General features: G+C 44.8%; 2 protein-coding genes across 4 annotated transcripts in view; both read right to left on the bottom strand.

Moving 5' to 3' along the window:
* AUNIP (aurora kinase A and ninein interacting protein) overlaps window positions 1-23,242 on the bottom strand; it is a 41,760-nt gene extending 18,518 nt beyond the window's left edge. The window contains exons 1-3 of one of the 2 annotated variants that reach the window (XM_082366814.1): window positions 23,113-23,242; window positions 19,426-19,521; window positions 12,048-12,142 (exon numbers count right to left, since the gene is read on the bottom strand). In XM_082366814.1, the coding sequence (XP_082222940.1) occupies window positions 12,048-12,142; window positions 19,426-19,521; window positions 23,113-23,170 (249 nt within the window). In that variant the 5' untranslated portion in view covers window positions 23,171-23,242. The remainder of the gene's footprint in view (window positions 1-12,047; window positions 12,143-19,425; window positions 19,522-23,112) is intronic. The other variant, XM_082366815.1, reaches the window with a different exon arrangement.
* Window positions 13,365-23,239, bottom strand: PAQR7 (progestin and adipoQ receptor family member 7). 2 transcript variants are annotated; one of them, XM_082366950.1, is made up of 3 exons: window positions 23,113-23,156; window positions 19,426-19,521; window positions 13,365-15,447 (listed from the first exon to the last, which is right to left on the bottom strand). In XM_082366950.1, exon 3 carries the CDS (start codon window positions 15,424-15,426, stop codon window positions 14,374-14,376), a length of 1,053 nt encoding a protein of 350 aa, XP_082223076.1. In that variant the 5' UTR covers window positions 15,427-15,447; window positions 19,426-19,521; window positions 23,113-23,156; the 3' UTR covers window positions 13,365-14,373. The 2 variants fall into 2 exon arrangements, with proteins under 2 accessions (XP_082223076.1, XP_082223077.1); XM_082366951.1 differs by lacking the exon at window positions 19,426-19,521 and having other exon boundaries at window positions 23,113-23,239.
* Window positions 23,243-27,313: the final 4,071 nt, after the last annotated feature.

The following is a 27,313-nucleotide window of genomic DNA, read 5'->3' as shown; positions in this document are numbered from 1 at the left end:
AAGGTCTGCCTCAAATGCCACCTTCCACAAAGCCTTTCTATTTTAACAGCTTTATTGGGATATAATTCACTTACCATAAAATTCACCCATTTAAGTATACAGTTAAGTGTTTTTTAGTATATTCACAGAGTTATGGAAACATCACCACAATCTAATTTTAGAGTATTTTTCATTACCCCCAAAAGAAACCCTGTATCCATTAGCAGTCATTCCCCATTCTCATCCTACCCCAGTCCCAAGAAACCACTGACTTACTTTCTGTCTCTTAAGGATTTACCAATTCTAGACCTTTCATATATCATACAATATTGGTCTTTTGTGACTGGCTTCTTTCACTGAGCACGTTTTGGAGGTTCATCCATGTTTTAGCATGTATAGGTACTTCATTCCCCTTTTATTGACAAATAATATTCCATTGTATAGATACACCATTTTATCTATCCATTCATCAATTAATGGACAATTGGGTTGTTTCTACTCTTTAGCTATTATGAGAAATGCTGCTGTGAACATTCATGTACAAGTTTCTGTGTAGACATATGTTTTCATGTCCGCTGGGTATATGCCTAGGAGTAAAGCTGTTGGGTCATATGGTAACTATGTTTAACATTTTGAGGAACTGCCAAACTATTTTCCAAACTGCCTACACCATTTTATGTGCACCAGCAATTTATGAGAGTTCCAATTTGTCCACATGCTTGTCAACACTTGATATTATCAGTCTTTTTGATTACAGCCATCCTAGTATGTGTGAAGTGGTATTTCATTCTGGTTTTGATCTGCATTTCCCTAATGACTAAAAATGTTGAGTATCTTTTCAAGTCTCTACCTGAATAGATAGAGACTGAACTATTAATTTTAAAACTTCCTGCAAAAAAAAAAAAAAAGCCCACCATTCCATTGACAGATGAATGGATAAAGAAGACATGGTATGTACGATGTATGTATACATACAAACATACTGTGGAATACTACTCAGCCATAAAAAAGAATGAAATTTTGCCATTTGCAGCAACAACTTGGAGGGCATTATGCTAAGTGAAACAAGTCAGACAGAGAAAGACAAATACTGTATGATATCACTTATATGTGGAATCTAAAAAATACAACAAACTAGTGAATGTAACAAAAAAGAAACAGACTCAAAGAACTAGTGGTTACCAGTGGCAGGGGAAGATGGGTAATACAGGGGTAGGGGCTTAATAGGTACAAACTATTAGATATAAAATAAACTACAGAAGGTGGAGTGAAGATGGAGGTGTGGGAAGACACCGAGTTAGCGTCTCCCCACAACTAGGGTGGCTGCTGGCCATTGGTGGGAAACCCTGACACCCAATGAGACGGGAGGAACCCCCAAGTAAACCAGTAGGACGTGGGGGGACAGATGGGGGAGGAGAAGTGGAGGCCAGACAGGACTGGCACCCCTGAGGCCGGGGAGATCAGGAGAGGTAGGCAGGAGGGGCCCTCTGGGAGGAGCGACAAAGGAGCGGAGGGCGTTTGCCCTGCCCACTCGGGCCCAGGAGCCCGCTGAGCTCCCAGGCCGGTCCCCTGCCCTCCAAAGCCCTCTCCAGGCCACGTGGGTCCTGGGGGCATAGGAAGAAGGCCGAGGGGAGAACAGGAGAGGCAGGCGGGAGGGGCCCTCCAAGACAGGAGGAGCCCTCCAGGACAGGAGGAGCAGGAGAGGAGAGGAGAGGAGACCGTTTGCCTCACCCACTCGAGCCCAGGAAGCCTGCTGGGCTCCCAAGTGAGGTCCCCCACCCTCTGAGACCAGGTGTGGGGGGGAATGCCTGTGCCCCTTCTGTTCCTTGAGCCTAAGCCTCAACCCCCCACAGCCCCCAGGGACTTTGCCAGCCCTGTGGGTCCTAAGCATAGGCCCTGTCCACCACCCAAACCTCACTCCTCACAGCCAAGGCCTTTTCCCTGGCTTTCTTTTTTGTTTGTTTTTTTCTCTTTTCCCTCCTCCTCTTTTTTACTATTGTGGTACTGTTGTACCTTCCGGTTGTTGATTCATCTATATTTTTATTTTTATATTCTTTCTAACATATCTGTTAGTTTCTGAGTCTAATTTTATTTTTAACTTTGTTGTTGTTCTCTTTTTTTTTTTTTTTTTTTTTTGCCACCCCACGCAGTTTGCGGGATCTTGGTTCAGGAGCCAGGGGTCAGGTCGAAGCTCCTGCAGTGGGAGCTCCATGTCGGAACCACTGGACTAACAGAGAACCTCAGACCCCAGGGATTATTCATCACAGTGAGGTCTCACAGAGGTCCTCATCTCAGCACCAAGACCCAGCTCTACCCAACAGCCTACAAACTCCAGTGTTGGAAGCCTCAGGCCAAACAACCAGTAAGAACATATTCCCATTCATTAAAAAAAAAGAGAGACAGCAAAAAAAAAGTCACAGATGAAGAAGAAAGGTAAAAACCTCTAAGACCAAATAAATGAAGAGGAAATAGGCAATTTACCTGAAAAAGAATGCAGAGTAATGATAGTAGAGATGATCCAGAATCTCGGAAATAGAATGGAGGCATGAATTGAGAAAATACAAGAAATGTTTAACAAAGATCTAGAAGAACTAAAGAACAAACAAACAGAGATGAACAACACAATAACTGAAATGAAAAATACACTAGAAGGAATCAATAACAGAATAACTGAGGCAGAAGAACGAATAAGTGAGCTGGAAGACAAAATGGTGGAAATAACTGCCAAGGAGCAGAATAAAGAAAAAAGAATGAAAAGAATTGAAGACAATCTCAGAGACCTCTGGGATAACACTAAACGCACCAACACTTGAATCATAGGGGTCCCAGAAGAAGAAGAGAAAAAGAAAGGGTATGAGAAAATATTTGAAGAGATTATAGTCAAAAACTTCCCTAATGGGAAAGGAAAGTCACCCAAGTCCAGGAAGCACAGAGAGTCCTATACAGGATAAACCCGAGGAAAGACACACCAAGACACATATTAATCAAACTAACAAAAATTAAATTCAAAGAAAAAATATTAAAAGCAGCAAGGGGAAAAAAATAACATATAAAGGAATCCCCATAAGGTTATCAGCTGAATTTTCAGCAGGAACTCTGCAGGCCAGAAGGGAGTGGCAGGATATACTGAAAGTGATGAAAGAGAAAAACCTACAACCAAGATTACTCTACCCAGCAAGGATCTCATTCAGATTCGATGGAGAAGTCAAAAGCTTTTCAGACAAGCAAAAGCTAAGAGAATTCAGCACCACCAAACCAGCTTTACAATAAATGCTAAAGAAACTTCTCTAGGTGGGAAACAGAAGCAAAGAAAAAGACCCACAAAAACCCAAAACAATTAAGAAAATGGTAATAGGAACATACGTATCAATAATAACCTTGAATGTAAATGGATTAAACGCCCCAACCAAAAGACACAGACTGGCTGAATGGATACAAAAACAAGACCCATATATATGCTGTCTACAAGAGACCCACTTCAGACCTAGGGACACATACAGACTGAAGGTGAAGGGGTGGAAAAAGATATTCCATGCAAATGGAAATCAAAAGAAAGCTGGAGTAGCAATACTCATATCCAATAAAATAGACTCTAAAATAAAGACTATTACAAGAGACAAAAAAGGACACTACATAATGATCGAAGGATCAATCCAAGAAGAAAATATAACAATTATAAATGTTTATGGACCCAACATAGGAGCACCTCAATACATAAGGCAAATGCTAACAACCATAAAAGGAGAAATCGACAGTAACACAATAATAGTAGGGGACTTTAACACGCCACTTACACCAATGGACAGATCATCCAAACAGAAAATAAATAAGGAAGCACAAGCTTTAAATGACACAATGGACCAGATAGATTTAATTGATATTTATAGAACATTCCACCCAAAAGTGGCAGAATACACTTTCTTCTCAAGTGCACACAGAACATTCTCCAGGATAGATCACATCTTGGGTCACAAATCAAGCCTCGGAAATTTTAAGAAAATTGAAATCATATCAAGCATCTTTTCTGACCACAACACTATGAGATTGGAAATCAATTACAGAAAAAAAACTGTAAAAAACACAAATACATGCAGGCTAAACAATGCGCTACTAAATAACGAAGAGATCACTGAAGAAATCAAAGAAGAAATTAAAAAATACATAGAAACAAATGACAACGAAAACACGATGACCCAAAACCTATGGGACGCAGCAAAAGCAGTTCTAAGAGGGAAGTTTATAGCAATTCAATCTCACCTCAAGAAACAAGAAATACCTTAAATAAACAATCTAACCCTACACTTAAAACAACTAGAGAAAGAAGAACAAAGAACACCCAAAGTCAGTAGAAGGAAAGAAATCATAAAAATCAGAGCAGAAATAAATGAAATAGAAACAAAGAAAACAATAGCAAAGATCAATAAAACTAAAAGCTGGTTCCTTGAGAAGATAAACAAAATTGATAAACCCTTAGCCAGACTCATCAAGAAAAAAAGGGAGAGGACGCAAATCAATAAAATTTGAAATGAAAAAGGAGAAATCACAACTGACACCGCAGAAATACAAAGGATTATAAGAGACTACTACAAACAACTATATGCCACTAAAATGGACAACCACGAAGAAACGGACAAATTCTTGGAAAGGTACAATTTTCCAAGACTGAACCAGAAAGAATTAGAAAATATAAACAGACCTATCACAAGTAATGAAATTGAAACCGTAATTAAAAATCTTCCAACAAACGAAAGTCCAGGACCAGATGGCTTCACAGGAGAATTCTATCAAACATTTAGAGAAGAGTAAACACTGGTCCTTCTCAAACTCTTCCAAAAAACTGCAGAGGGAGAAACACTCTCAAAATCATTCTACGAAGCCACCATCACCCTGATACCAAAACCAGAAAAAGATATCACAAAAAAATAAAATTATAGACCAATATCACTGATGAACACAGATGCAAAAATCCTGAACAAAATACTAGCAAAAGAAATCCAACAACACATTAAAAGGATCATACACAATGATCAAGTGGGATTTATCCCAGGTATGCAAGGATTCTTCAATATACACAAATCAATCAATGTGATACACCACATTAACAAATTGAATAAAAACCATATGATCCTCTCAATAGATGCAGAAAAAGCTTTTGACAAAATTCAACACCCATTTATGATAAAAACTCTCCAGAAAATGGGCACAGAGGGAATCTACCTCAACATAATAAAGGCCATATACGACAAACCCACAGCTAGCATCATACTCAATGGTGACAAACTGAAAGCATCTCCACTAAGATCAGGAACAAGACAAGGATGTCCACTCTTGCCATTCTTATTCAACATAGTTTTGGAAGTCCTAGCCATGGCAATCAGAGAAGAAAAAGAAATGAAAGGAATACAAATTGGAAAAGAAGAAGTAAAACTGTCACTGTTTGCGTCACTGTATACATAGAAAATCCTAAATATGCCACCAGAAAACTACTAGAACTAATCAATGAATTGGTAAGGCTGCAGGATACAAAATTAATGCACAGAAATCGCCAGCATTCCTATACACCAACAACGAAAAATCAGAAAGAGAAATTAAGGAAACAATCCCATTTACCATCACAACAAAAAGAATAAAATACCTAGGAATAAACCTGCCTCAGGAGGCAAAAGACTTGTACTCAGAAAACTATAAAACACTGATGAAAGAAATCAAAGATGAAGTAAACAGATGGAGAAATATACCATGTTCTTGGATTGGAAGAATCAATATTGTGAAAATGACTATGCTACCCAAAGCAATCTACAGATTCAATGCAACCCCTATCAAACTACCAATGGCGTTCTTCACAGAATTAGAACAAAAAATTTTACAATTCGTATGGAAACGTAAAAGACCCCAAATAGCCAAAGCAATCTTGAGAAAGAAAAACAGAGTTGGAGGAATCAGGCTCCCCGACTTCAAACTATACCACAAAGCTACAGTAATCAAGACAGTACGGTACTGGCACAAAAACAGAAATATAGATCAATGGTACAGGATAGAATGCCCAGAGATAAACCCACACACATATAGTCACTTAATTTATGACAAAGGAGGCAAGAACATACAATGGAGAAAGGACAGCCTCTTCAATAAGCGGTGCTGGGAAAACTGGACAGCTACATGTAAAAGAATGATATTAGAACACCATCTAACACCATACACAAAAATAAACTCCGAATGGATTAAAGACCTAAATGTAAGACCAGACACTCTAAAACTTTTAGAGGAAAACATAGGAAAAACACTTTTTGACATAAACCACAGCAAGATCTTTTTTGACCCACTTCCTAGAGTAACGGAAATAAAAACAAAAATAAACAAATGGGACTTAATCAAACTTAAAAGCTTTTGCACAGCAAAGGAAACCATAAACAAGACAAAAAGACAACTCTCAGAATGGGAGAAAATATTTGCAAATGAAACAATGGACAAAGGATTAATTTCCAAAATATACAAACAGCTCATGGAGCTCAATATCAAAAAAACAAACAATCCAATTAAAAAATGGGCCGAAGGGGCTTCCCTGTTGGCGCAGTGGTTGAGAATCTGCCTGCCAATGCAGGGGACACGGGTTCAAGCCCTGGTCTGGGAAGATCCCACATGCCACGGAGCAACTAGGCCCTTGAGCTACAATTACTGAGTCTGCGTGTCTGGAGCCTGTGCTCCGCAACAAGAGAGGCCGCGATAGTGAGAGGCCCACGCACCGCGATGAAGAGTGGCCCCCACTTGCCGCAACTAGAGAAAGCCCTCGTACAAAAACGAAGACCCAACATAACCACAAATAAATAAATAAATAAGCCTACACCTTTAAAAAAAAAAAAAAAAAAGGGGGCCGAAGACCTAAATAGACATTTCACCAAGGAAGACATATAGATGGCCTAGAGGCACATGAAAAGATGCTCAACATCATTAATTATTAGAGAAATGCAAATCAAAACTACAATGAGGTATCACCTCACGCCAGTCATGATGGCTATTATCAAAAAATCTAGAAACAATAAATGCTGGAAAGGGTGTGGTGAAAAGGGAACCCTCCTGCACTCTTGGTGGGAATGTAAATTGATATAACCACTATGGAAAACAGTATGGAGGTTCCTTAAAAAACTAAAAATAGAACTACCATATGACCCAGCAATCCCACTACTGGGCATATACCCTGAGAAAACCATAATTCAAAAAGAGACAAGTGGGCTTCCCTGATGGCGCAGTGGTTAAGAATCCGCCTGCCAATGCAGGGGACATGGGTTCGAGCCCTGGTCCAGGAAGATCCCACATGTCGCGGAGCAACTAAACCAGTGCGCCACAACTACTGAGCCTGTGCTCTAGAGCCCACGAGCCACAACTACTGAGCCCACGTGCCACAGCTACTGAAGCTTGCACGCCTAAAGCTCGTGCTCCGCAACAAAGAGAAGCCACCACAATGAGAAGCCCACACACTGCAATAAAGAGTAGCCCCCGCTCACCGCAACTAGAGAAAGCCCACGCGCAGCAACAAAGACCCAACGCAGCCATAAATAAATAAATAAATAAATAAATTTTAAAAAGAGAGACTTGTACCACAATGTTCACTGCAGCGCTATTTACAACAGCCAGGACATGGCACCAACCTAAGTGTCCATCGACACATGAATGGATAAAGAAGATGTGGCACATATACATAATGAAATATTACTCAGCCATAAAAAGAAAGGAAATTGAGTTATTTGTAGTGAGGTGGATGGACCTAGAGTCTGTCATACGGAGTGAAGTCAGAAAGAGAAAAACAAATACCGTATTCTTACACATATATATGGAATCAAAAAAAAAGAAAAAAATGGTACTGATGAACCTAGTTGCAGGGCAGGAATAAAGATGCAGACATAGAGAATGGACCTGAGGACATGGGGTGGGAGGGGGAAGCTGGGGCAAAGTGAGAGTAGCATCAACATATATACACTACTGAATGTAAAATAGTTAGCTAGTGGGAAGCAGCAGCATAGCACAGGGAGATCAACTCTGTGCTTTGCAATGACCTAGATGGGTGGGATAGGGAGGATGGGAGGGAGGCTCAAGAGGGAGGGGATATGGGGACATACGTATGCATATGGCTGATTCACTTTGGTGTATAACAGAAACTAACACAGTATTGTGAAGCAATTATACTCCAATAAAGATCTATTAAAAAAATAAATAAAATAAAATAAGCTACAAGGATATATTGTACAACAAAGGGAATATAGCCAGTATTTTATAACTATAAATGAAGTATAACCTTTAAAAACTGTGAATCAATATATTGTACACCTTTAACTTATATAATATTGTACAGCAACTATACTTCAATTTTTTTTAGTTTAATATAAGTAAATAAATAAATCAATAAATAAATCCCACTGTGTGCTGCCTGGAGAGGCTGGGAATTTTCAAAAACCAGCTAGGCTATGCTTCTTTTTAACAGACCTTCCTTCAGCGTCTCTCTCTCCTCTAGCTTTCTGCTATAACCAGCCAAAAAAAAACCCAGCTAGCACCTTTAACACTCTGCCTGGAAATCTCCTTAGCTACATCATCCAGTTCATTAGGTACATTTTCTACCTTCCACTTTACTACAGCCAACAGTGTTGCTAAACTTTGTCAATGCGTAACCACTTTCCAAGATTTTTCTCACTTTCCTTTAAACCCTCACCCAAAGCCTCCTCCAAGGTCATCAGACTTCTAGAAACAGTTCCTAAAAAGCTCTTCAAGCTTTCACTAGCATTCCCTTCAAAGTCCTTCCAGCTGCCACCCACTGCTCCATTCCATTTGCATTTCTGAAAGCCAAGCCCACCAGATAGATTAACTCATTCACTCATTTGCTCATTCAATAAATGTTTACTGAGTACCTATTACATGCCAGAAAGTTTCTGAAGGACTGCCTAATGGAACTTTCATTCTAGTAGGGGAAGAAAGACAATAAATGAAAAAGTAAATATGCAGCATATAATATGTCTGATGGTGAAAAGTGCTATGGAGAAAAACAAAGCAAGATTAAGGTAGTTAGAAGTATGGAGAGTAGAGGATAAGGGAAAGGATGGTTAAGAAAAAACTCAGTTAAGTTGATGTTCGAACAAATGAAGGAGCAGAGCAATGTGGCTCTCTAATCCCTTTGCACTTCAGGCACAAGTATATAAAAGTCTCAAGCACAGACGTACTTGCCTTGAAAGACAGCAAGAAGGCCAGTATGGTTGGAGCAGAGGCAGAGAGAAGAGTAGATGAGGTCTAAAAGGCATAAGAGGGCACACAAGACCAGATGGTGTCTTATGAGCATTAAAAAGATTTTGGTTTTTACTAGAAGGTAAGAAACCACTAGATGGTTTTAAACTTAACAGTGAGCAAAGGCTCACTCTGGCTCAGGTGGCAGCAGTAGAAACAGCAGGAAATGATGACATTCTAAATACATTTGAAGGCACAGTCCATAGCATTTGCTGATGGACTGAAAGTTAATAAAGTTGCAGAATGTCAGAGTGGCATTCAGTGTTCCTCCAAGGCTGGTGGAGAAACCACTGATGACTCGGCCAAGATTTCTGATATCTTTGCATTTCTGTCTCCCTCTTAGTTAAGTCCACTTCTCCTTCTCTGCTACATATCTCAAGGGTAGGGAACTAAACTGCATCATAGATGAAGAAGAAACAGAAATTATTTTCTAAGTTATAATGACATTTTAAATATAATACACTTAAGAGACAGCAAATATACAAATCAAATGCTAAATCTTTTTACCTCTTTAATGTACAGGAAAACCTTTGTTAAAAAATTTTCTCCAATATTTTAATATAGAGGCAACAAAGTTAAAACACCACATTTGAAAATCACGGAAATTAAAATGGTCTTTCTTTTTAAAATATTTATCTATTTGGCTGCACCGAGTTTTAGTTGCGGCATGCGGGATCTTTGTTGTGGCATGCAGGATCTTTAATTGTGGCATGCGGGATCTGTTTTCTACTTGAGGCATGCAGGATCTTTTTTTTTTTTTTTTTTAGTTGCGGCATGTGGGATCTTTAGTTGCGACCTGTGAACTCTTAGTTGCGGCACATGGGATCTAGTTCTTTGACCAGGGATCGAACCCAGGCCCTCTGCATTGGGAGCGCTGAGCCTTAGCCACTGCACCACCAGGGACGTCCCAAAATGGTCTTTTTAAACACCCATACTAAAACCCGTATGTCTCACATGGAAAGTGCTCCATCATATATTTAGTGAAAGGTGAGTAGCAGAACAAACTGTCTGATATAATCTCATTTGTGGGGGAAATACATAAATATATTTATTTATCCATCTATCTATTACCTGTGCTTCTGACCAATTGGCTATAGATTAGGGGTTCCAACAACCCCCTCCTACTCAGGACGCCAATCCCAAGTCCAGGTTATTAACTATACTTCTGACTAGCTGGCTATAGATCAGAGGTCCCCACAACCCCCTCCTTGGGTTCAACTGCTAGAGTGGCTCACAGAATTCACAGAAACATTTTACTTGCTAGATCACCAGTTTGTTATAAAAGGATATAACTCAGGAACAGCCAGATAGAAGAGACGCATAGGGCAGGGTATGTGGGAAGGGGTATGGAGCTTCCATGCCCTCTCCAGGCGTGCCCCTCTCCCTGAACCTCCACATGTTCACCAACCTGGAAACTCTCTGAACCCTGTCCATTTGGGTTTTTAATGGAGGCTTTATTACATAGACATGATTGATTTAAGCAATGGTCATTGGCAACTGAATTCAATCTCCAGCCCTTCTCCCCTTAGAGGTAGGGGAATGGAGGGAGTGAAAGTTCCAACCCTCTAATCACAAGGATGGCTCTCCTGGCAACCAGCCCATCCTTAGGTTACCTAAGGGCTTTCCAAAAGTCACCTCATTAAATATAAAAGACACCATTATCACTCATAACACAGGAAATTCCAAGGGTTTTAGGAGCTGTGAGCCAAGAACCAAAGACAAAAACCAAATATATATGAGAAATATAAAACAGAGATAATGACAGTACCTACTTCATTGAATTTTGAGTACCTGCCACTGATAAGGCATGTAACGTCCCAGCAAAGTGCCTGACACATAGAAAGTAGTCAATAAATTACATATTGCTATTATCTGTACATCTTTTCTTCCCTACATGACTGTAAGCAACTTAAGAGCTAGAACTCTGCTGTTAGTGTCTGCTTTGAGCCTGTTTTTCATGTGTAAAATGGGTATCATTACATTACTACTACATAGAATTGCACCAAATAACAAATTCTCAGCACAGTGTCCAGCTTAAAATGCTCAATAAACATTAACTATTATTATCCCATACTTTTGTTTCTTTGTAATGACTAATAGAAAATCTTGCATATGTGCCAAACCTGGGTGGGATTTCCAATTCTCCTAGTTGGGTGAACCCGGGTTCATTACCTCACCTCAGTTTCCTCATTTCCATAAGGGTGATGACACATATAACACATATTAAATACTTAATACAGTATGTGGCACCCAGCGGATGCTTAATAAATATTAGGCCAGCTCCCCTCCCCGTCTCTTCTATTTTTTCCCCTAAAGTAACATGTTCTGGGCAGGTAGATGGCGGGCAACCTGACAAGTAGGGAAGAAACGGACCTCCGGGCGAGAACTTCCGAAGTTTGCATATGCACCCACCCCTCCGTATTTCAGCCTCTGCTACCGTCTTGAAGGGACTCCGAGTTAAGGGGTCTGCTGCATTACGCTCCTCGGAGCAAATTTTCTCTCCACCCTCTTCCCTCACCTCGAAACCTCGCTGCCCCAGTCTCTCCACACACACCCCACCCCACCCCCCCGCCAGCCTGCCTGCCTGCCTTCCGCCCCCATTTTCTCTCCACCCTTCCCAAACCTCATTTTTCAACCTTCTTCAGACTCCAGCCCCTCTCTCCCCTGAACCGCCAAAGCTATTCGTTCTCGGTCCCGACTCCATCTCCACATCACATCCCGGTCCCCCCAAACTCCTCCCTTCTCACGCCTCCGGGCCTCTAACACCTCCCCCAACACCCTCTCTCGCCTCAACGCCCTACCTGCGCTTTCCTCCTCTTCAGCGCCGCCGCGTCCAGCCACACGCCGCAGGCCTCCTCCTCCTCCGGGCCTCTGCGCCTCATGGCCGCTGAGGAGACTAAGACAACGGGGTAACGGAGTGGGAGTTCGGCCGCCTCAAAGAACCGCCATAACTGACTCCGCCGACGTTCGAATCTCGCGCCAACGCCGGGAGCGGAGCTACGCCGCGGCCGCCCCCGCTCAGGCACCGCCCCCAGCGTCAGCTCCGCCCCGGCCCAAGCCCCGCCCCTTCCCTAAACCCTGCCAGCCTGACTGCTTAATGTTACCAAGGCCACGTTCTTGCTGGTTTTCTCATTCAAAAGTTGTATTCCAGAACTGTGCTGTGTGAACGCGTTCGTGACACTGCACAAGGAATGCACATTTTCTTTTTGCTGAGTTAGTTGGACTTTCTTACTGATAACTATCAGGGCTCAGGGTTTTCGCTGAATCCTCACGAACATCTCAAAAGGAAGAGGAGAGGAGGCTCTGGTCCGCCAACTGCAAAAAGCTAGGGTCCTCAACGGTACCTTAAATGGATTACTTTTGTAATTCAAAACAAGAAACAAAAAGCTAAGTATAACTATGAAACCTCATGGGAGAGGATTTAGAAAACGTTAAGTAGAATGAAAACTAAAAATTTGCAGTCAAGAATTAGCTTTCAGTATTTTCTCGCTTACTGTGTGGCCTTGGATTTTAAAGAGGATCAAATAAGGTTTGTGAAAGTACTTTGTAAATTCTGAGAGCCCCTCAGAAATGCAAAAATGCTGGCAACCATAACCACAATCTCCATAGATGTACTATATGTATAACAGGATATTTTAGCAGTGGAGTGGTATTTCTTATTCATTTAGGGTTTTTTTGCTTTTCTTACCTGTACTTCCTAATTTTCCTTCACTGTACATATATTACCATATATTGCTTATGTACTGTGGAAAAGGCAATACTGTAAACATTAACATATAACAATATCATAAAAGTTAACATATAAGATCCTCCTTGATTGAAAAACCAAAAAGTGAAATCTTTGTCAAATTATATATTTTTAAACACATTCTTTTAACTTCTAAAACTTATTTAGTAATAAAACTGCCCCACCTTTCCTACCAAAAAAAAAAAAAGTTCACATATATAGTGAATAAGACCCCAACCCCACCCCCAGGCAAAGATAAGACAAGATCTGTCCCCTCCTCCCTATGCCCACCCCCAGCCTCCCCCTGAAAACCTCCTCCAACACAGTGAACAGGTTCAAGGGGCACCAGGGCTCCCTCTCTAGGATAGGAGACAAAAAGCAAAGAGGCAGCTCTTATCACAGTCACTTTATTGCATCCAGGACATCAGAGTCCAGACCACTCCTAACTCCAGCCGCAGTGAACTCCTCCTTCCATACCTCTTGGCCTTTGGACAAGTTTTTCCCTCTACCTGGAATGCCCTTCCTCTTCTCCACGTGTAAACTCCTATTCACCCTTCCCAACCCCAGACCCTGAGGGTCCCAGGCAACACTAATTATTCCCTCCTCAGTGCTTCCCCTGACGGTTCATTCTGATATTAAAGCCTTTACCACGGAGCCCAGTCAGTGGCCTGCCTCTGAGCAGAGGCCCAAGAAACACTAAATGGATAAATACTGAATCATGAACAAGGTAACCAGGAAAGACACTGGGAACAGGGTGTGTGGGACATTGAGGCCAGAGCTAGGAGGGTCAGGGCTCACTGTCTGGGACAGTGACTGAAGAGGTATGGGGCACTGGATGGGATCCATTTCTACCTGGCACAATCTTCTATCTTTGGGGGCTCTCTGCAGCACCAAAACTTCAGGCTGGGGTTCAAGAATGGTAAGATCCTGCACACATTTTGGGCCTGTCCTTTCCCTATCCACCAGTGAAATCTGGGTAGAGGGCAGCTGCTGATGCTTTCCCTGTCTCTCAGCTCAGATCTGACTCTGACCTAAATCCCAACTTCACCCCCTCCCAGATAATCTGGAAGGCCCAGGCCAGGGTCTTGGCCCCAGCTGATCCTCTATCCTCACCCCTAAGTGAGAGGCAATGGGGGGAGGCAAACCAGGGTAGCCCACATCTTTCTCTTTCCCTCTCCCAGGGCAGGGGGCTGGGGCAGGCCCTGAAGTGGACCCCAGCAGCTCCAGCCAATCCTCAAATCCAAGGACTGGCCAGTGCCCCCCTTGGCAGCTGAGGTGTGCGCACAGAAGTCACCGCGGGCCAGACACAAGCAATTTTACCAGGCCTTGTTCCCATCTGGAGCCAAGCCCGGACCGTTGGGCCCCCACTATACCTCCCTCCCTACCAGCTGCCACCCCCTTCACTGGGTCTTCCGATCGAGATTGAGTTTGCGCCGTACCAGCTGGCTCAGAAGGAATGCAGTGAGGATGCTGCTGCCTACAGTAAGCAAGAAGAGGCCGGAGAAGTTTTGGGGCCAGCGGGCGTGCAGAGGCTCATAGATGGGCCGCCGGGCCTCGTAGTCCAGCGTCACGGCCTCCAGCTGAGCCAGCGTGCACAGCACCAAGAAGACATGGAAGAGCTGGTGGCCCTGCCCAAAGACGTGGCAGCTGCCAGGGAACCAGCGCTCAGGCATGAAGGCAGAGAAGAAAGTGGCAGCCAGCAGAAAGAAGACCACCTGGCATTTGTGGTAGAGAAGAGCCGGGTCGTCCATGGCAGGGTTGGGGGACACGAGGATGCGGTGCACCACGGGGCTGATGTCCAGTGCGTAGGCCAGCGCCGAGGGCACCTCCTGGCAAGTGCGGCCCAGCAGGCCAGGCTTCTGGATGTACTTGTTGTAGCAGGAGCCAGCGCAGGAAAGCCAGGCGAGAAAGGCAGCCATGGGCAGGTAAAAGGTCTGCACCTGGGCATGCCAGGCGGGCTCAATGGCGTAGTAGAAGTGTGCCAGGGCACTGCCAAACTGGTACACAGCCACACCCACGTAGTCCAGGAAGAAGAAGCTGTAATGCCAGAACTCGGACTTGGCCTGCAGGAGGTGAGCCAAGGCACTGAGGGAGAGGTAGGTGAAGGAGGTGAGGACAATGATGAAGAGGGGCAGGGCGTGCAGGTCTCCCCAGAAGTCCACGGTCCCCACAAAGATGGCCAGCCGCAGCAGCAGCACCAGGGCCGCCAGCAGGTGGGTCCAGACGTTCACCGCCTCGTTGTGCTGCTGGAACAGTGTGCGGAAGTAGAAGCGCCAGGTCCGATGCAGTGGCCGGTAGCCCACATAGATGTATGGCTTCCAGAAGAGGGGCGGCACCTCGGCTCGGTCCACTGTGAACACAGGCTCTGGCTGCACAGACGGCCGAGGCATCTGGTGGACCTGCCGCAAACTGGGCAGGAGGTGGCTGAGCTTCTGGGCCACCATTGTGGCCATGGCTGTGGGTGGGGCGAGGAGCTGGGAGAGAGGCCCGAACAAGGTCAGGGGGCTGGTGTCCTCACCCTCCTGCCCCGTGAGCAGCAGTTGGGGGGCTGTGCTCTTCCCCACCCCCTTATCCCTACACTGAGTTTAAGAGGAGAGGAGTTGTCCTAAAGGAGAGCTCAGCTCTGACTCATGATTGTTCTTCTCCCTGATGTATCCCAAGTGCCTAGAACAGTGCCTGGCACATAGTAGGTGTTCAGTAAATGTTTGAGGCATGTGTTAAAGAGGCTCACTATGTCATCCTACTTCTTTCCAGTCCAGGCTCCATACAGCAACCCTCATTGTTTTCTCCTGTGTTCATGCTGCCATCAGTGTTTACCTGAGAATGATCTTGCTAACAGACCTGCTGCCTCTACCTTTAGCTCCTTCAGAGTGGCCAGGGTCTGCCATTGACCCTACATCACCCTACATGATCTGGTCCCTACTACCTTTCCTAGCCTTATTACTCAACCACAGTGCACTTCACATCCAGCCACAGCCTCATCAAAACCGTGGGCCTGATGTTTCATATGTCTATAGCTCTGCACAAGCTGTTCCCTCCATCTGAGCCATTTACCTCATCTTGCCCATCTGGCACACTCCTATTCATCCCTCAAAACCCATTTCTTCTGTGACACTTTCCCTGGAGGTCCTCCAATGATGACCCCTCTAACTTGAGTGCCTACAATCCTTTGACCATTATAATACTTCTTACGGGCATTAAATTGTTAGTGCGAGCTCCTCCAGGGCAGGCAGTTTGTCTTATTATTTTGTGAACCCCTGGTGCTTAGCAGGTAGCTGGTGCTCAATGTTTGTTGAATGAAAAAACAACATAATAGCATCCTGATAATACTTCATAGCCTTCAAGGCCCAACTTGAAAAGCCACTTTTTTCCCGAAAGTCCCTAGTAACAACTGATCCTATAAAAACAGCCCTTTCCCTCAGCCACACCCTCACTCAAAAGTTCCCCTCTCCAGCCCTTCCACCATTGCTAATTGTAAATAAATCCAATCTAACCCCTCACCTGGCATTCAAGACCCCATGACCTGCTCCGACCCTCATTTCCCACCTAACCCAAATGTCAGACCCTGTGCCAACTTCCTTTCCCTCTACTGAAATCCTTTAAAACCAGTACAAGCTGCCACCTCCAGGGGACTTCCTTAATGCCCCCTCACTTCTCCCTGTGGGAGATCTATAATGGGTTATACAATTTAGCATTTAAAACACATTCATTCATTCATTCATTTAGCAAACACTTACTGAGCCCCTTCTCTGCCTCATGTCCTGTGCCGGATCCCAAAGGTAGGAGTGGGCTGGAGAGTGGACAAGAATTTGATCCCTGCCTTCAGGAACTTCATGATATGGTAGAGGTTATAGAGAGGAAAACAAAGCATAGCAAATGCTTACACAGCATGTGCTATGCGTCAGTGTCTTAAGCACTTTATGCATATTTGACTCATTTAATCATCATAGCACCCTATCAGATAGGTATTATCATTATGCCCATTTTTCAGATAAGGAAACTGAGGCACAGAGAAGTTAAGTACCTTGCCTAGGAAGTGGCAGAGGCATGATATAAACTCAGTTTGCAATCTTATTCACTTCCTTAAACTGCCCTTTGCAAAACAAGGTGGCAAGTACTATTAATCATTTCATAATTATATACTGCTTTTGCCTGGTACCAATTGCTTAATTCAGGCTTATCATTATTCACTGTTTCATTCATTAAATCAAATATCTGTTGAAAAACTAGCCAGACAACTAGCTAGACAGACAACCCCCCTCCCTCAGATTCTCCCCCAAGAAGCTTATTGGACTCAGCAGCCAGATGTACTCTGTCCATCATTCATCAGATATTTATTGCAACTTCCTTGGCACCAGTCATTCTAAGTGGCAAGAAGATCTGCACTCAAGTTCCCCGCCACCAGCAGCACCGTGATCACCCCCAAAGCCACCCAATAATTCGCACATGGTCCAAGTAAATGCAATGTGCTTGCTATGCAAAGGCGACATCAAGACAAGCCCCCAGCCCACACTCCTCCACATCCCGAGCCTGATTTGCATCCCTGAGCTCCTCCTGCATTACATTCTGGAGTCAGCTCTGGTCTCTGGCCTTTCCTCGTCTGGTAGGGAGGAAAGAATTAAATGTCATTACACCACTACTTTCTATTCCCAGACAGCCTGGCAGGTTTAGGAAGCAGACCTTGCTGATGAACTAATTAGTGGGGCCACTTCTGTCCAGAGCATAAGAACTCCCCTGGCCCACTTGCTGGTTGAGGAGCCAGCACTGGATTTCTTCTCTTCCCCAAGAGACAGGGCTTCAGCCTCAACAGTCTGGCCTCTACCCTTGTCTACAACTTTGTCTTCCCAACTCAGAACCTCAGGGGACCAGAAAAGGCCTCTGAAAGCATCTCGCAGCTCTTTTGTTTTACATTGAGAAAACAAGAGCCCAGAGACAGCAAGGCCTTCCCCAGAGTTGCCCAATCCAGCCATGTTTCCATTCCACCATGAGGGCAAAGACCAGGGAGTGATGACATTCGATGGTGCCTTAGTTCCTGAGTCCCTGTGATCTGTTAAGTCCAGTCCGATGCTCCACATCCCACTCTTAGAACTTCCCAAGTCATAACAGCATATTAAAGGCTCGGAGAAGGTCTGTACCAAAGAAGCCTGCTTCACTTTGTTGAACCTACATTTGCCAAGCTTACGTGACCAAGGATTCCTTTCCCAGTAATGATTATATTATAAAGCTAGCTGAAATGTAGTAAGTGTTTACTATATGCTCACTCTTCATAGCCTTGTTGCAATTAATTCTCATAACTAGCCTGTGAGGTAGGTATTACTGTGCCCATTTTGTTGTTGAGTGAAATTCAGAGAGGTTGGAGCTCCTTAGCCAAGGCCATACACAGAGAGAGAGAGAGAAGGAGAGAGAGAGAGAGAGAGGGAGAGAGAGATGGAGCCAGGATCCAGACCCAGCTCCCCGACTGCAGAGCGCAGATACTCTCAGCCACTCCTGCTGCCCTGCTTCTTGTCACACCTAACTGCATCCCAAAGAACTACTTTGGAAAACACTGGTCTAAAGCAGGCAACCAGGTCCTTTCCCGTAAATTATTTCCTTAGGCTTCTAGCAACTGACTTGCATCCAGGGACCTCAGACTCACCCAGTTACCAGTTACCCACTCTCTCTGCACCAATGAAGCCCTGGCTCACAGCTACCTCCTCAGGTGGGTGATAGCTCACTCGCAGCCCCTTCCTCTCCCCCAGACACAGTGGGCCCTAAGCACAGAACCCAGAGGCTGCATACTGGGATGACAGAGGTCCAGTTGCCCTATTTCCTTTAGACCTTTAGACCAGTGGCCCCATTCCATTTGAATAGCTCTATTTTCAGAGTTAGTTCCCATCTCCTGACTCCATGGAAAGGGGCCCTGGATCCAGGGGAAAGAAGCAGGGGCAGGAGTCTAGCAAGAGCCAGAAGGATGAGGGTGAGTATTCAGAGGGCACCCTCAGGGCATCCTTTGAGTAGTCTGCCCACCAGGCTGCCAGAACCTGGCTTTTCCAGGCATCCCACCCCAATCCAGTACACCTCCATGGCCCCCCCTCCAAGTCTCCCTAATTGCACAGGTTACCTAAGGATTTCTCTTGAACCTGGGGGCTGATGACTTCTGCTGTGGAACAGGGCAAATTCGCCAGATGCCAAGCACTGGGTGGCACTTCCACAGGTGAGGGTCACTAGGGGTGGGGCTTCCAGGGACTGTAGGGGTCTTGTGTGATGTCACCAGAGGGTGTGATGTCACCAGAGGGTGGGGCTAACGACAACCTCCACCCTCTCGCCTCCCTCCATCACCACTCCCACGTTGGTCAAATCCAGGCTAAACTCTGCATCCCTAGCCAGGCCTCAGCTGCAGAAGGAAGCTCGTGGTTAACCTTGGCATGAAACATTTGGAGAAACCGAGGGCTAGCTGAAATGTTGTGACTTACCCAAGATCACACAGCAAGGTGGGCAAAGCTGGGCTGAGACCAGGTGTCCAGGGCCTGGTTCATGAATGTGAGGCAAACTTGACTGGCTTCTGTCCTCTACTCAGTGGGAATCACAATGAAAGGAAGTTAGGAACCAAGGAGAAAAGAGACACTATAAAGGCTCGTGAACGAGATGGACTTCAGATTTGGACAAACCAGGTTTGACTCCTGATTCCATAACATACTAGCTGTGTGACCTAAGACAAGTGACTTACCTTCTCTGATCCTCAGCTCCCACATAAGAATTATATTATCTACCTCATAGATTGCTACAAAGATTAAATTAATGAGAACAGTTTTAGCACTGTTTAGGGATTCAATAAATGATTCCTATTATTAGTATTAATTACTAATAGTAGTAGTAATTATTATTATTAAGAGTAGTAGTATTTGAAATATCCCCAGCCTGAGTATTAGTACTTAAAATATTTCCAGCTTGAAAAATTTGCTTGGGGTTCTCTAAAAAACTCGGTCCCTTTTAGCCCTCGATAGCTGGCTCCACTGGATTTGGAGGCCTTAGAAAGTTATCTGTCTCTTTAAATCTTTACCTTTCTCTGAGGATGCATTTAGGGACCAGGGAAATTTGGTTGGAGTTTAATAATTAAAGTGTTCTCAGCAAAGACTATTCAGAGTAACCTCTCTGGATTCACAGGACTCTGAAGATTTGCACTTGCCCACTGACCCAAGAGAAGTGGCTAGGAAGTGAAATCCCCAGAGAAAAGGGCTTCAAGCTCAGCAGCCCCAGGAGCCCCATCCCGGAGCAGGAGGGTAGAGGGGGTAGACTGTGCTAGCAGGTAATGCAAGAGGCCTGTGGCCTGGTTGGGGCCTGTCTTGCAGGTTTGGGAGGCTCCTGGGTTGGCTGAACTTCAGAACTGGGATCTCCAGGGCCCAGGTGGGAATTCTTCTGTCAATCTGAGCAGCACCTTCCTCTTCTCCTCTCCTACCTCCCCAGCCCTCCCAATTCACATTCCCCTTTTCTAAACTCAAGGTCAACCTCCTCACCTCCTTCCTCAACCAAGGCTTGCCACCCCTAGTTCCTCCTGGTCTCCCCCTGATACCTCTGGGGGCAAAACAGCAGACCAAGTTGTGGGGATGGGGTAGTGAATAGGCTTTGGAGTGGGAGAGCCCTGCGTTATACCCATTCCACAGATTTTACTCAGTGCTTACTATATGCCAGGCACAAGGCTGCAAGGCTGGGGCACATGGTGAACAAGGCAGACAGGCTCCCTGCCCTGACAGGGCTCACCCACACAAATGAAATGCCCTTGGGCCCAGGAAAATCCAGCCCAGAGAGAAGCCACCCAGGTGGTAACCATGGAGAACTGGAGACAGCTGCTCCCCCCAGGGAGGGCATCTACCACTCACCTCGGGCAGATATTTCAAGAGAACCCAGGTCCCCATTTTTATGTGAGGATGGGATTTCAGGTCTGGAACTTACCAGCTGTGTGACTTTGCTAAAGTCCCTTTAACTCTCTGGGCCTGTTTCTTCATTTGAAATCGGAGGATAATAATAGCTACCTCAAGCAAAACAAAGTCACAGATGCTAGCTAGGTGTTGGCTCTGGCACAGCATAGGCTCCATTATCTTTGTTGGATTCTAGTCCTGACTCAGCCACTCAATCCCAGTGTGACCCTGGACAAGTCCCTTCCGCTCTTGGCCCTGTTTCTCCAAATGTCAAAGGACAGAGTGAATTCACCAATGACTTCAAACGGCCCTTCAGTCCCTGAGACATTCCAGCAATATTTGTTTTAGGCTTACTGTGTGTAAAGAGCTGAAGCTTCCGCAGTGAACAAAGCAGTTAAAACACCGCCCTCATAGAACTAATAGTCAGCTAATTAACAGCTAAGGGTAACCCCTAAGGGTATTAATACCCTGCCCATTTGGAGCTTAATAGCCTAACTAAATAACACCTAAGTCTTTTAAGTATCATTTGATTATAATTCTACTTCCTCTTTTGCCTGCTTCCTGGCATGCAAAATATTCATTGTTGCTTCTCTGGGCCCTGATGTTTCAGCAACTCCCTTAAAGACAACTTTATCTTGCCATGAAAGGCAAAGTTTAACCTCATTAGATAAAAATAACAAAAAAGCCAGACCAGTGTTAACAATGGGGCTGTCAGAGGTAAACCCTCTTGAGGGGTCCTGACAAGGATGACACAATATGGCAGAGCCTGAAATATTATTAATAAGACTAGGCATTAACATTAATAATTTACAGTGGCTTGCTGTTTACAAAGAACTTTTACACACATTTCACCTCTCCCTCTCAGCAACTCTTTGAACCTGTGGCTAAGCTGGTGTCACAGCCCCGGAGTGAGGCAGGAAGGCAGAGCACATCTTACCCCAAAACCAGTGCTCTTGCCCTTCATCTGCTGTGGTCAACTCCCAGGCACCCAGTGGGTGGCCACAGATTGTACAAGCAAAGTTTTCATCCCTGGCTGGCTTCTTGATATCTCAGCAACTGGGTCACCTCCCTCAATGCAAACCAATTCCCCAGTTCTGCCCAATGTGTTTAAAGAAAAAGTTCCTCCATGTCTTCCAAAACTGAACAGAAAACGCTTTTGTTTTTTGTAACTGCACTTTGGACTTCCATTTGTACTGAAAAGTGTGATCAGCATGAAATAAATCACTCTTAAAGGAATTCCTAGGATCTCAGACTCAGAACTGTTCTGAGGAAAAGGAAGCACCTGGTGGAGGAAAGCAGGCCCAGAGAGGTTGGGTGAGCTAGGTACAATTGTCCAGCCCAGGGGGACAGAAAAGGGACCTGGGTTTTACCACTGACCAGTTTCACCACTGACCTCTTGGCAGGGAAACTGAGGCTGGGGAAAAGCAGCCTATCACTAAGGGGCTCAGCGGTGGCACAAGTCACATGATGGGAGGCTGGGTCCCTCTCTAATGGGACATCCACCTAGGAGCAGCCAGCCAGGCCCTGAGAATACATCTAACTCTTAAACTCCCCAGCCTTGGCCTGACCTCTCACTCCCGCCAGGCTTGGGGCGGAGTGGAGGGGTGGGCCGGTGGCATGCCCCAGGGAAACCTCTAGAGGTCCTCAAAGCCTATAGTCTTGAGGCAAGTGCTTCCCTCAGTGAGTAGGAGGAAACCTCATGCTCTCCCGACTCCAAAGGAGGCCTCCCCCTCCCACGGGACCTAAACTGCTTTGGAGCAAGAGCCCCTCTGACCCCAGCAGCGCTCTTACCACTGTTTCCGGTTTCCCAACTGGGAGGCCCTCACATCACCCAGTTCCAGGTACTCACGCCCCTTTTTGCCCCCAGAATCTCACTAGATTCCTCCTTCAGTGGAAGGAGAGTGCTCCGTGCCTATTCTCTTCCAAGACACCACGGCCCTCCCAGGCCAGCTCGCCCCTCTGTTCACTCCCTCACAGATGCGCTTCCCTCCGGCTCTGATGGCCCCTCTCCTCCAGTCTCCTCCCGTCTCCTCCCACTCCTCCCTGAGACTCTCCCCCTCCAGCTCCGCTCCTCCTTCCTGCTCCAGTCCCTCCTCAGTGGCGCCCCACTCCAGCCGATCCCCGCTGTCAGCCTCCCACTCCCTCCCCAAGTTTCCGCTGCACACAGCTCCCCGCTCTCCGCCCCGCGGGGAGCGCCCCCTCTGCCCGCCGCCCGCCCCTCCCACTTTTCCCCCAGCGCCGTACCTGCGACCGAACCGAGTTGCAAAAGGAGGCCCGACTGCGACCCAACAGCCCTCGGCATCCCGGCTGCAAGCGGGCAGATAAAGGGGCGGCCCGGCGGAGGCTCCGCCCCGAGCCGGGGGAGGGCGGGGCGGCGGCGGGCGGCAGCGGGCCTTCGCTTAGGGCTCGGGGCCCAGGACTAGGCCGCCGCCCGCCCACCGCGCCCGCCTGGCCGGGCGCCAGCAGCCTCTACCCAATGGCGTCCACGTGTTGCACGCGGAGGCGAAAGTGGTCACCCACACCGGTGACGACAGTCTTGGGAGTTCCTGTGGTTTACGTGCTGATGGGAACTCTGAGGCTCAGAGAGCAGAAGTCGTTGCTCAGCAGGCGCTCCAGCTGAGCGGTTTCCACTTCCGGCCGCCTCGAGCCACGAGCTTCGGAATCTGGAACTGGCTGACCTGAGAGGGAGGGGGCAAGTTGTAGCAGGAGCACCCGGGGGCAAGTTGTAGCAGGAGCACCCGAGTTTCCCAGCGAGAGCGTGCGGCCCAACCCTGAAGCCACTTAAACCCACACAGCCCACCTCTCTAGAATGCTTCTGGTAGGGACACACCTGACCTTCCCCATCTTCATCTCTCTGCCTGGGGAGCTCCACCCCACCTCTGCTCCCCTAACTTATTCAAGTTCCCACCGAAAGCCCTTTCTTTGGGCAGCTTCGCCTGATATGCCCAGCCCAAGGCACATAGTTAGGACTTCTATTGAAACACCTTTCTGCTCCTAGTGTAACATCTCCCCGCAGGAGTGGGAGCACCTGAAGGGTGAGGAATCCCTGCACATAGTAGGCCCTCAGTAAATATTGGACCAACAATGGCAGGGCTTGTCAGCTCCTCAGGTGTGCAAAGACCTGGACCAGGCAGAGTGGGGAGACACCCCAACCCTTCTTGGAAGCATCAGCCTGATGGATGGACCGCTGAGAGAAGACAGTCTAGGAGGGACGCCCCTTTGCCCTCAGGGAGCTCTGAGCCCGTTCAGAGAGACAGCTGTGGGGCACAGGCCTGATGACAGGATCCAAGTCCTGGTGGTGTTACCCCAACTCACCATGTGACTTTGGGCAAGGCTCCTCATTGTTCTCTCTGGGCCTCAGTTTTGGGGTTTTTTTCCTTTTTATTTTTATGTTATTTTATTTTTTATTTTTTAATTTAATTTTATTTATTTTTTTGTACAGCAGGTTCTTATTAGCTATCTATTTTATACATATTAGTGTGTATATGTCAATCCCAATCTCCCAATTCATCACACCACCACCCCCGCCACTTTCCCCCCTTGGTGTCCATACGTTTGTTCTCTACATCTGTGTCTCTATTTCGGCCCTGCAAACCAGTTCATCTGTACCATTTTTCTAGGTTCCACATATATGCATTAATATACGATATTTGTTTTTCTCTTTCTGACTTACTTCACTCTGTATGACAGTCTCTAGATCCATCCACGTCTCTACAAATGACCCAATTTCGTTCCTTTTTAGGGCTGAGTAATATTCCATTGTATATATGTACCACATCTTCTGTATCCATTCGTCTGTCAGTGGGCATTTAGATTGCTTCCATGACTTGGCTATTGTAAATAGTGCTGCAATGAACTTTGGGGTGCATGTGTCTTTTTGAATTATGGTTTTCTCTGGGTATATGCCCAGTAGTGGGATTGCTGGGTCATATGGTAATTCTATTTTCAGTTTTTTAAGGAACCTCCATATTCTCCACAGTGGCTGTATCAATTTACATTCCCACCAACAGTGCAAGAGGGTTCCCTTTTCTCCACACCCTCTCCAGCATTTGTTGTTTGTAGATTTTCTGATGATGCCCATTCTAACTGGTGTGAGGTGATACCTCATTGTAGTTTTGATTTGCATTTCTCTAATAATTAATGATGTTGAGCAGCTTTTCATGTGCTTCTTGGCTATCTGTAAGTCTTCTTTGGAGAAATGTCTATTTAGGTCTTCTGCCCATTTTTGGATTGGATTGTTTGTTTTTTTAATATTGAGCTGCATGAGCTGTTTTTATATTTTGGAGATTAATCCTTTGTCCGCTGATTCGTTTGCAAATATTTTCTCCCATTCTGAGGGTTGTCTTTTCGTCTTGTTTGTAGTTTCCTTTGCTTTCCAAAAGCTTTTAAGTTTCATTAGGTCCCATTTGTTTATTTTTGTTTTTATTTCCATTACTCTAGGAGGTGGGTCAAAAAAGATCTTGCTGTGATTTATGTCAAAGAGTGTTCTTCCTATGTTTTCCTCTAAGAGTTTTATAGTGTCCAGTCTTACATTTAGGTCTCTAATCCATTTTGAGTTTATTTTTGTGTATGGTGTTAGGTAGCGTTCTTTTACATGTACCTGTCCAGTTTTCCCAGCACCACTTATTGAAGAGACTCTCTTTTCTCTGTTGTATATCCTTGCCTCCTTTGTCATAGGTTAGTTGACCATAGGTGCGTGGGTTTATCTCTGGGCTTTCTATCCTGTTCCATTGATCTATATTTCTGTTTTGTGCCAGTACCATATTGTCTTGATTACTGTAGCTTTGTTGTATAGTCTGAAGTCAGGGAGTCTGATTCCTCCAGCTCCATTTTTTTCCCTCAAGACTGCTTTGGCTATTTGGGACCTTTTGTGTCTCCATACAAATTTTAAGATTTTTTTGTCTAGTTCTGTAAAAAATGCCATTGGTAATTTGATAGGGATTGCATTGAATCTGTAGATTGCTTTGGGTAGTATAGTCATTTTCACAATATTGATTCTTCAATCCAAGAACATGGTATATCTCTCCATCTGTTTGTATCATCTTTGATTTCTTTCATCAGTGTCTTATAGTTTTCTGAGTACAGGTCTTTTACCTCCTTAGGTAGGTTTATTCCTAGGTATTTTATTCTTTTTGTTGCAGTGGTGAATGGGATTGTTTCCTTAATTTCTCTTTCTGATCTTTTGTTGTTAGTGTATAAGAATGCAAGAGATTTCTGAGCATTAATTTTGTATCCTGCAACTTTACCAAATTCATTGATTAGCTCTAGCAATCTTCTGGTGGCATCTTTAGGATTCACTATGTATAGTATCACGTCATCTGCAAACAGTGACAGTTTTACTTCTTCTTTTCCAATTTGTATTCCTTTTCTTTCTTTTTCTTCTCTGATTGCCGTGGTTAGGACTTCCAAAACTATGTTGAATAATAGTGGTGAGAGTGGACATCCTAGTCTTGTTCCTGATCTTATAGGAAATGCTTTCAGTTTTTCACCATTGAGAATGATGTTTGCTGTGGGTTGGTCATATATGGCCTTTATTATGTTGAGGTAGTTTCCCTCTATGCCCACTTTCTGGAGAGTTTTTCTCATAAATGCGTGTTGAATTTTGTCAAAAGCTTTTTCTGCATCTATTGAGAGGATCATATGGTTTTTATTCTTCAATTTGTTAATATGGTATATCAGATTGATTGATTTGTGTATATTGAAAAATCCTTGCATCCCTGGGATAAATCCCACTTGATCATGGTGTATGATCCTTTTAATGTGTTGTTGGATTCTGTTTGCTAGTATTTTGTTGAGGATTTTTGGCATCTATATTCATGAGTGTTATCGGTCTGTAATTTTCTTTTTTTGTAGTATCTTCATCTGGTTTTGGTATCAGGGCGTTGGTGGCCTCATAGAATGAGTTTGGGAGTGTTCCTTCCTCTGCAATTTTTTGGAAGAGTTTGAGAAGGATGGGTGTTAGCTCTTCTCTAAATGTTTGATAGAATTCACTTGTGAAGCCATCTGGTCCTGGACTTTTGTTTGTTGGAAGATTTTTAACCACAGTTTCAATTTCATTACTTGTGATTGGTCTGTTCATATTTTCTGTTTCTTCCTGGTTCAGTCTTGGAAGGTTATACCTTTCTAAGAATTTGTCCATTTCTTCCAGGTGGTCCATTTTGTTGGCATAGAGTTGCTTGTAGTAGTCTCTTAGGATGCTTTGTATTTCTGCAGTGTCCGTTGTAACTTCTCCTTTTTCATTTCTAATTTTATTGATTTGAGTCCTCTCCCTCTTTTTCTTGATGAGTCTGGCTGAAGGTTTATCAATTTTGTTTATCTTCTCAAAGAACCAGCTTTTAGTTTTATTGATCTTTGCTATTGTTTTCTTTGTTTCTATTTCATTTATTTCTGCTCTGATCTTTATGATTTCTTTCCTTCTACTAACTTTGGGTTTTGTTTGTTCTTC

Source organism: Balaenoptera borealis (genome assembly GCF_965194805.1).
Source record: "Balaenoptera borealis genome assembly, chromosome: 1".
Classification (NCBI taxonomy): domain Eukaryota; kingdom Metazoa; phylum Chordata; class Mammalia; order Artiodactyla; family Balaenopteridae; genus Balaenoptera; species Balaenoptera borealis.
The sequence above is the reverse complement of the archived record's forward strand: the minus strand, read 5'-3'. Positions and strand labels throughout refer to the sequence as shown.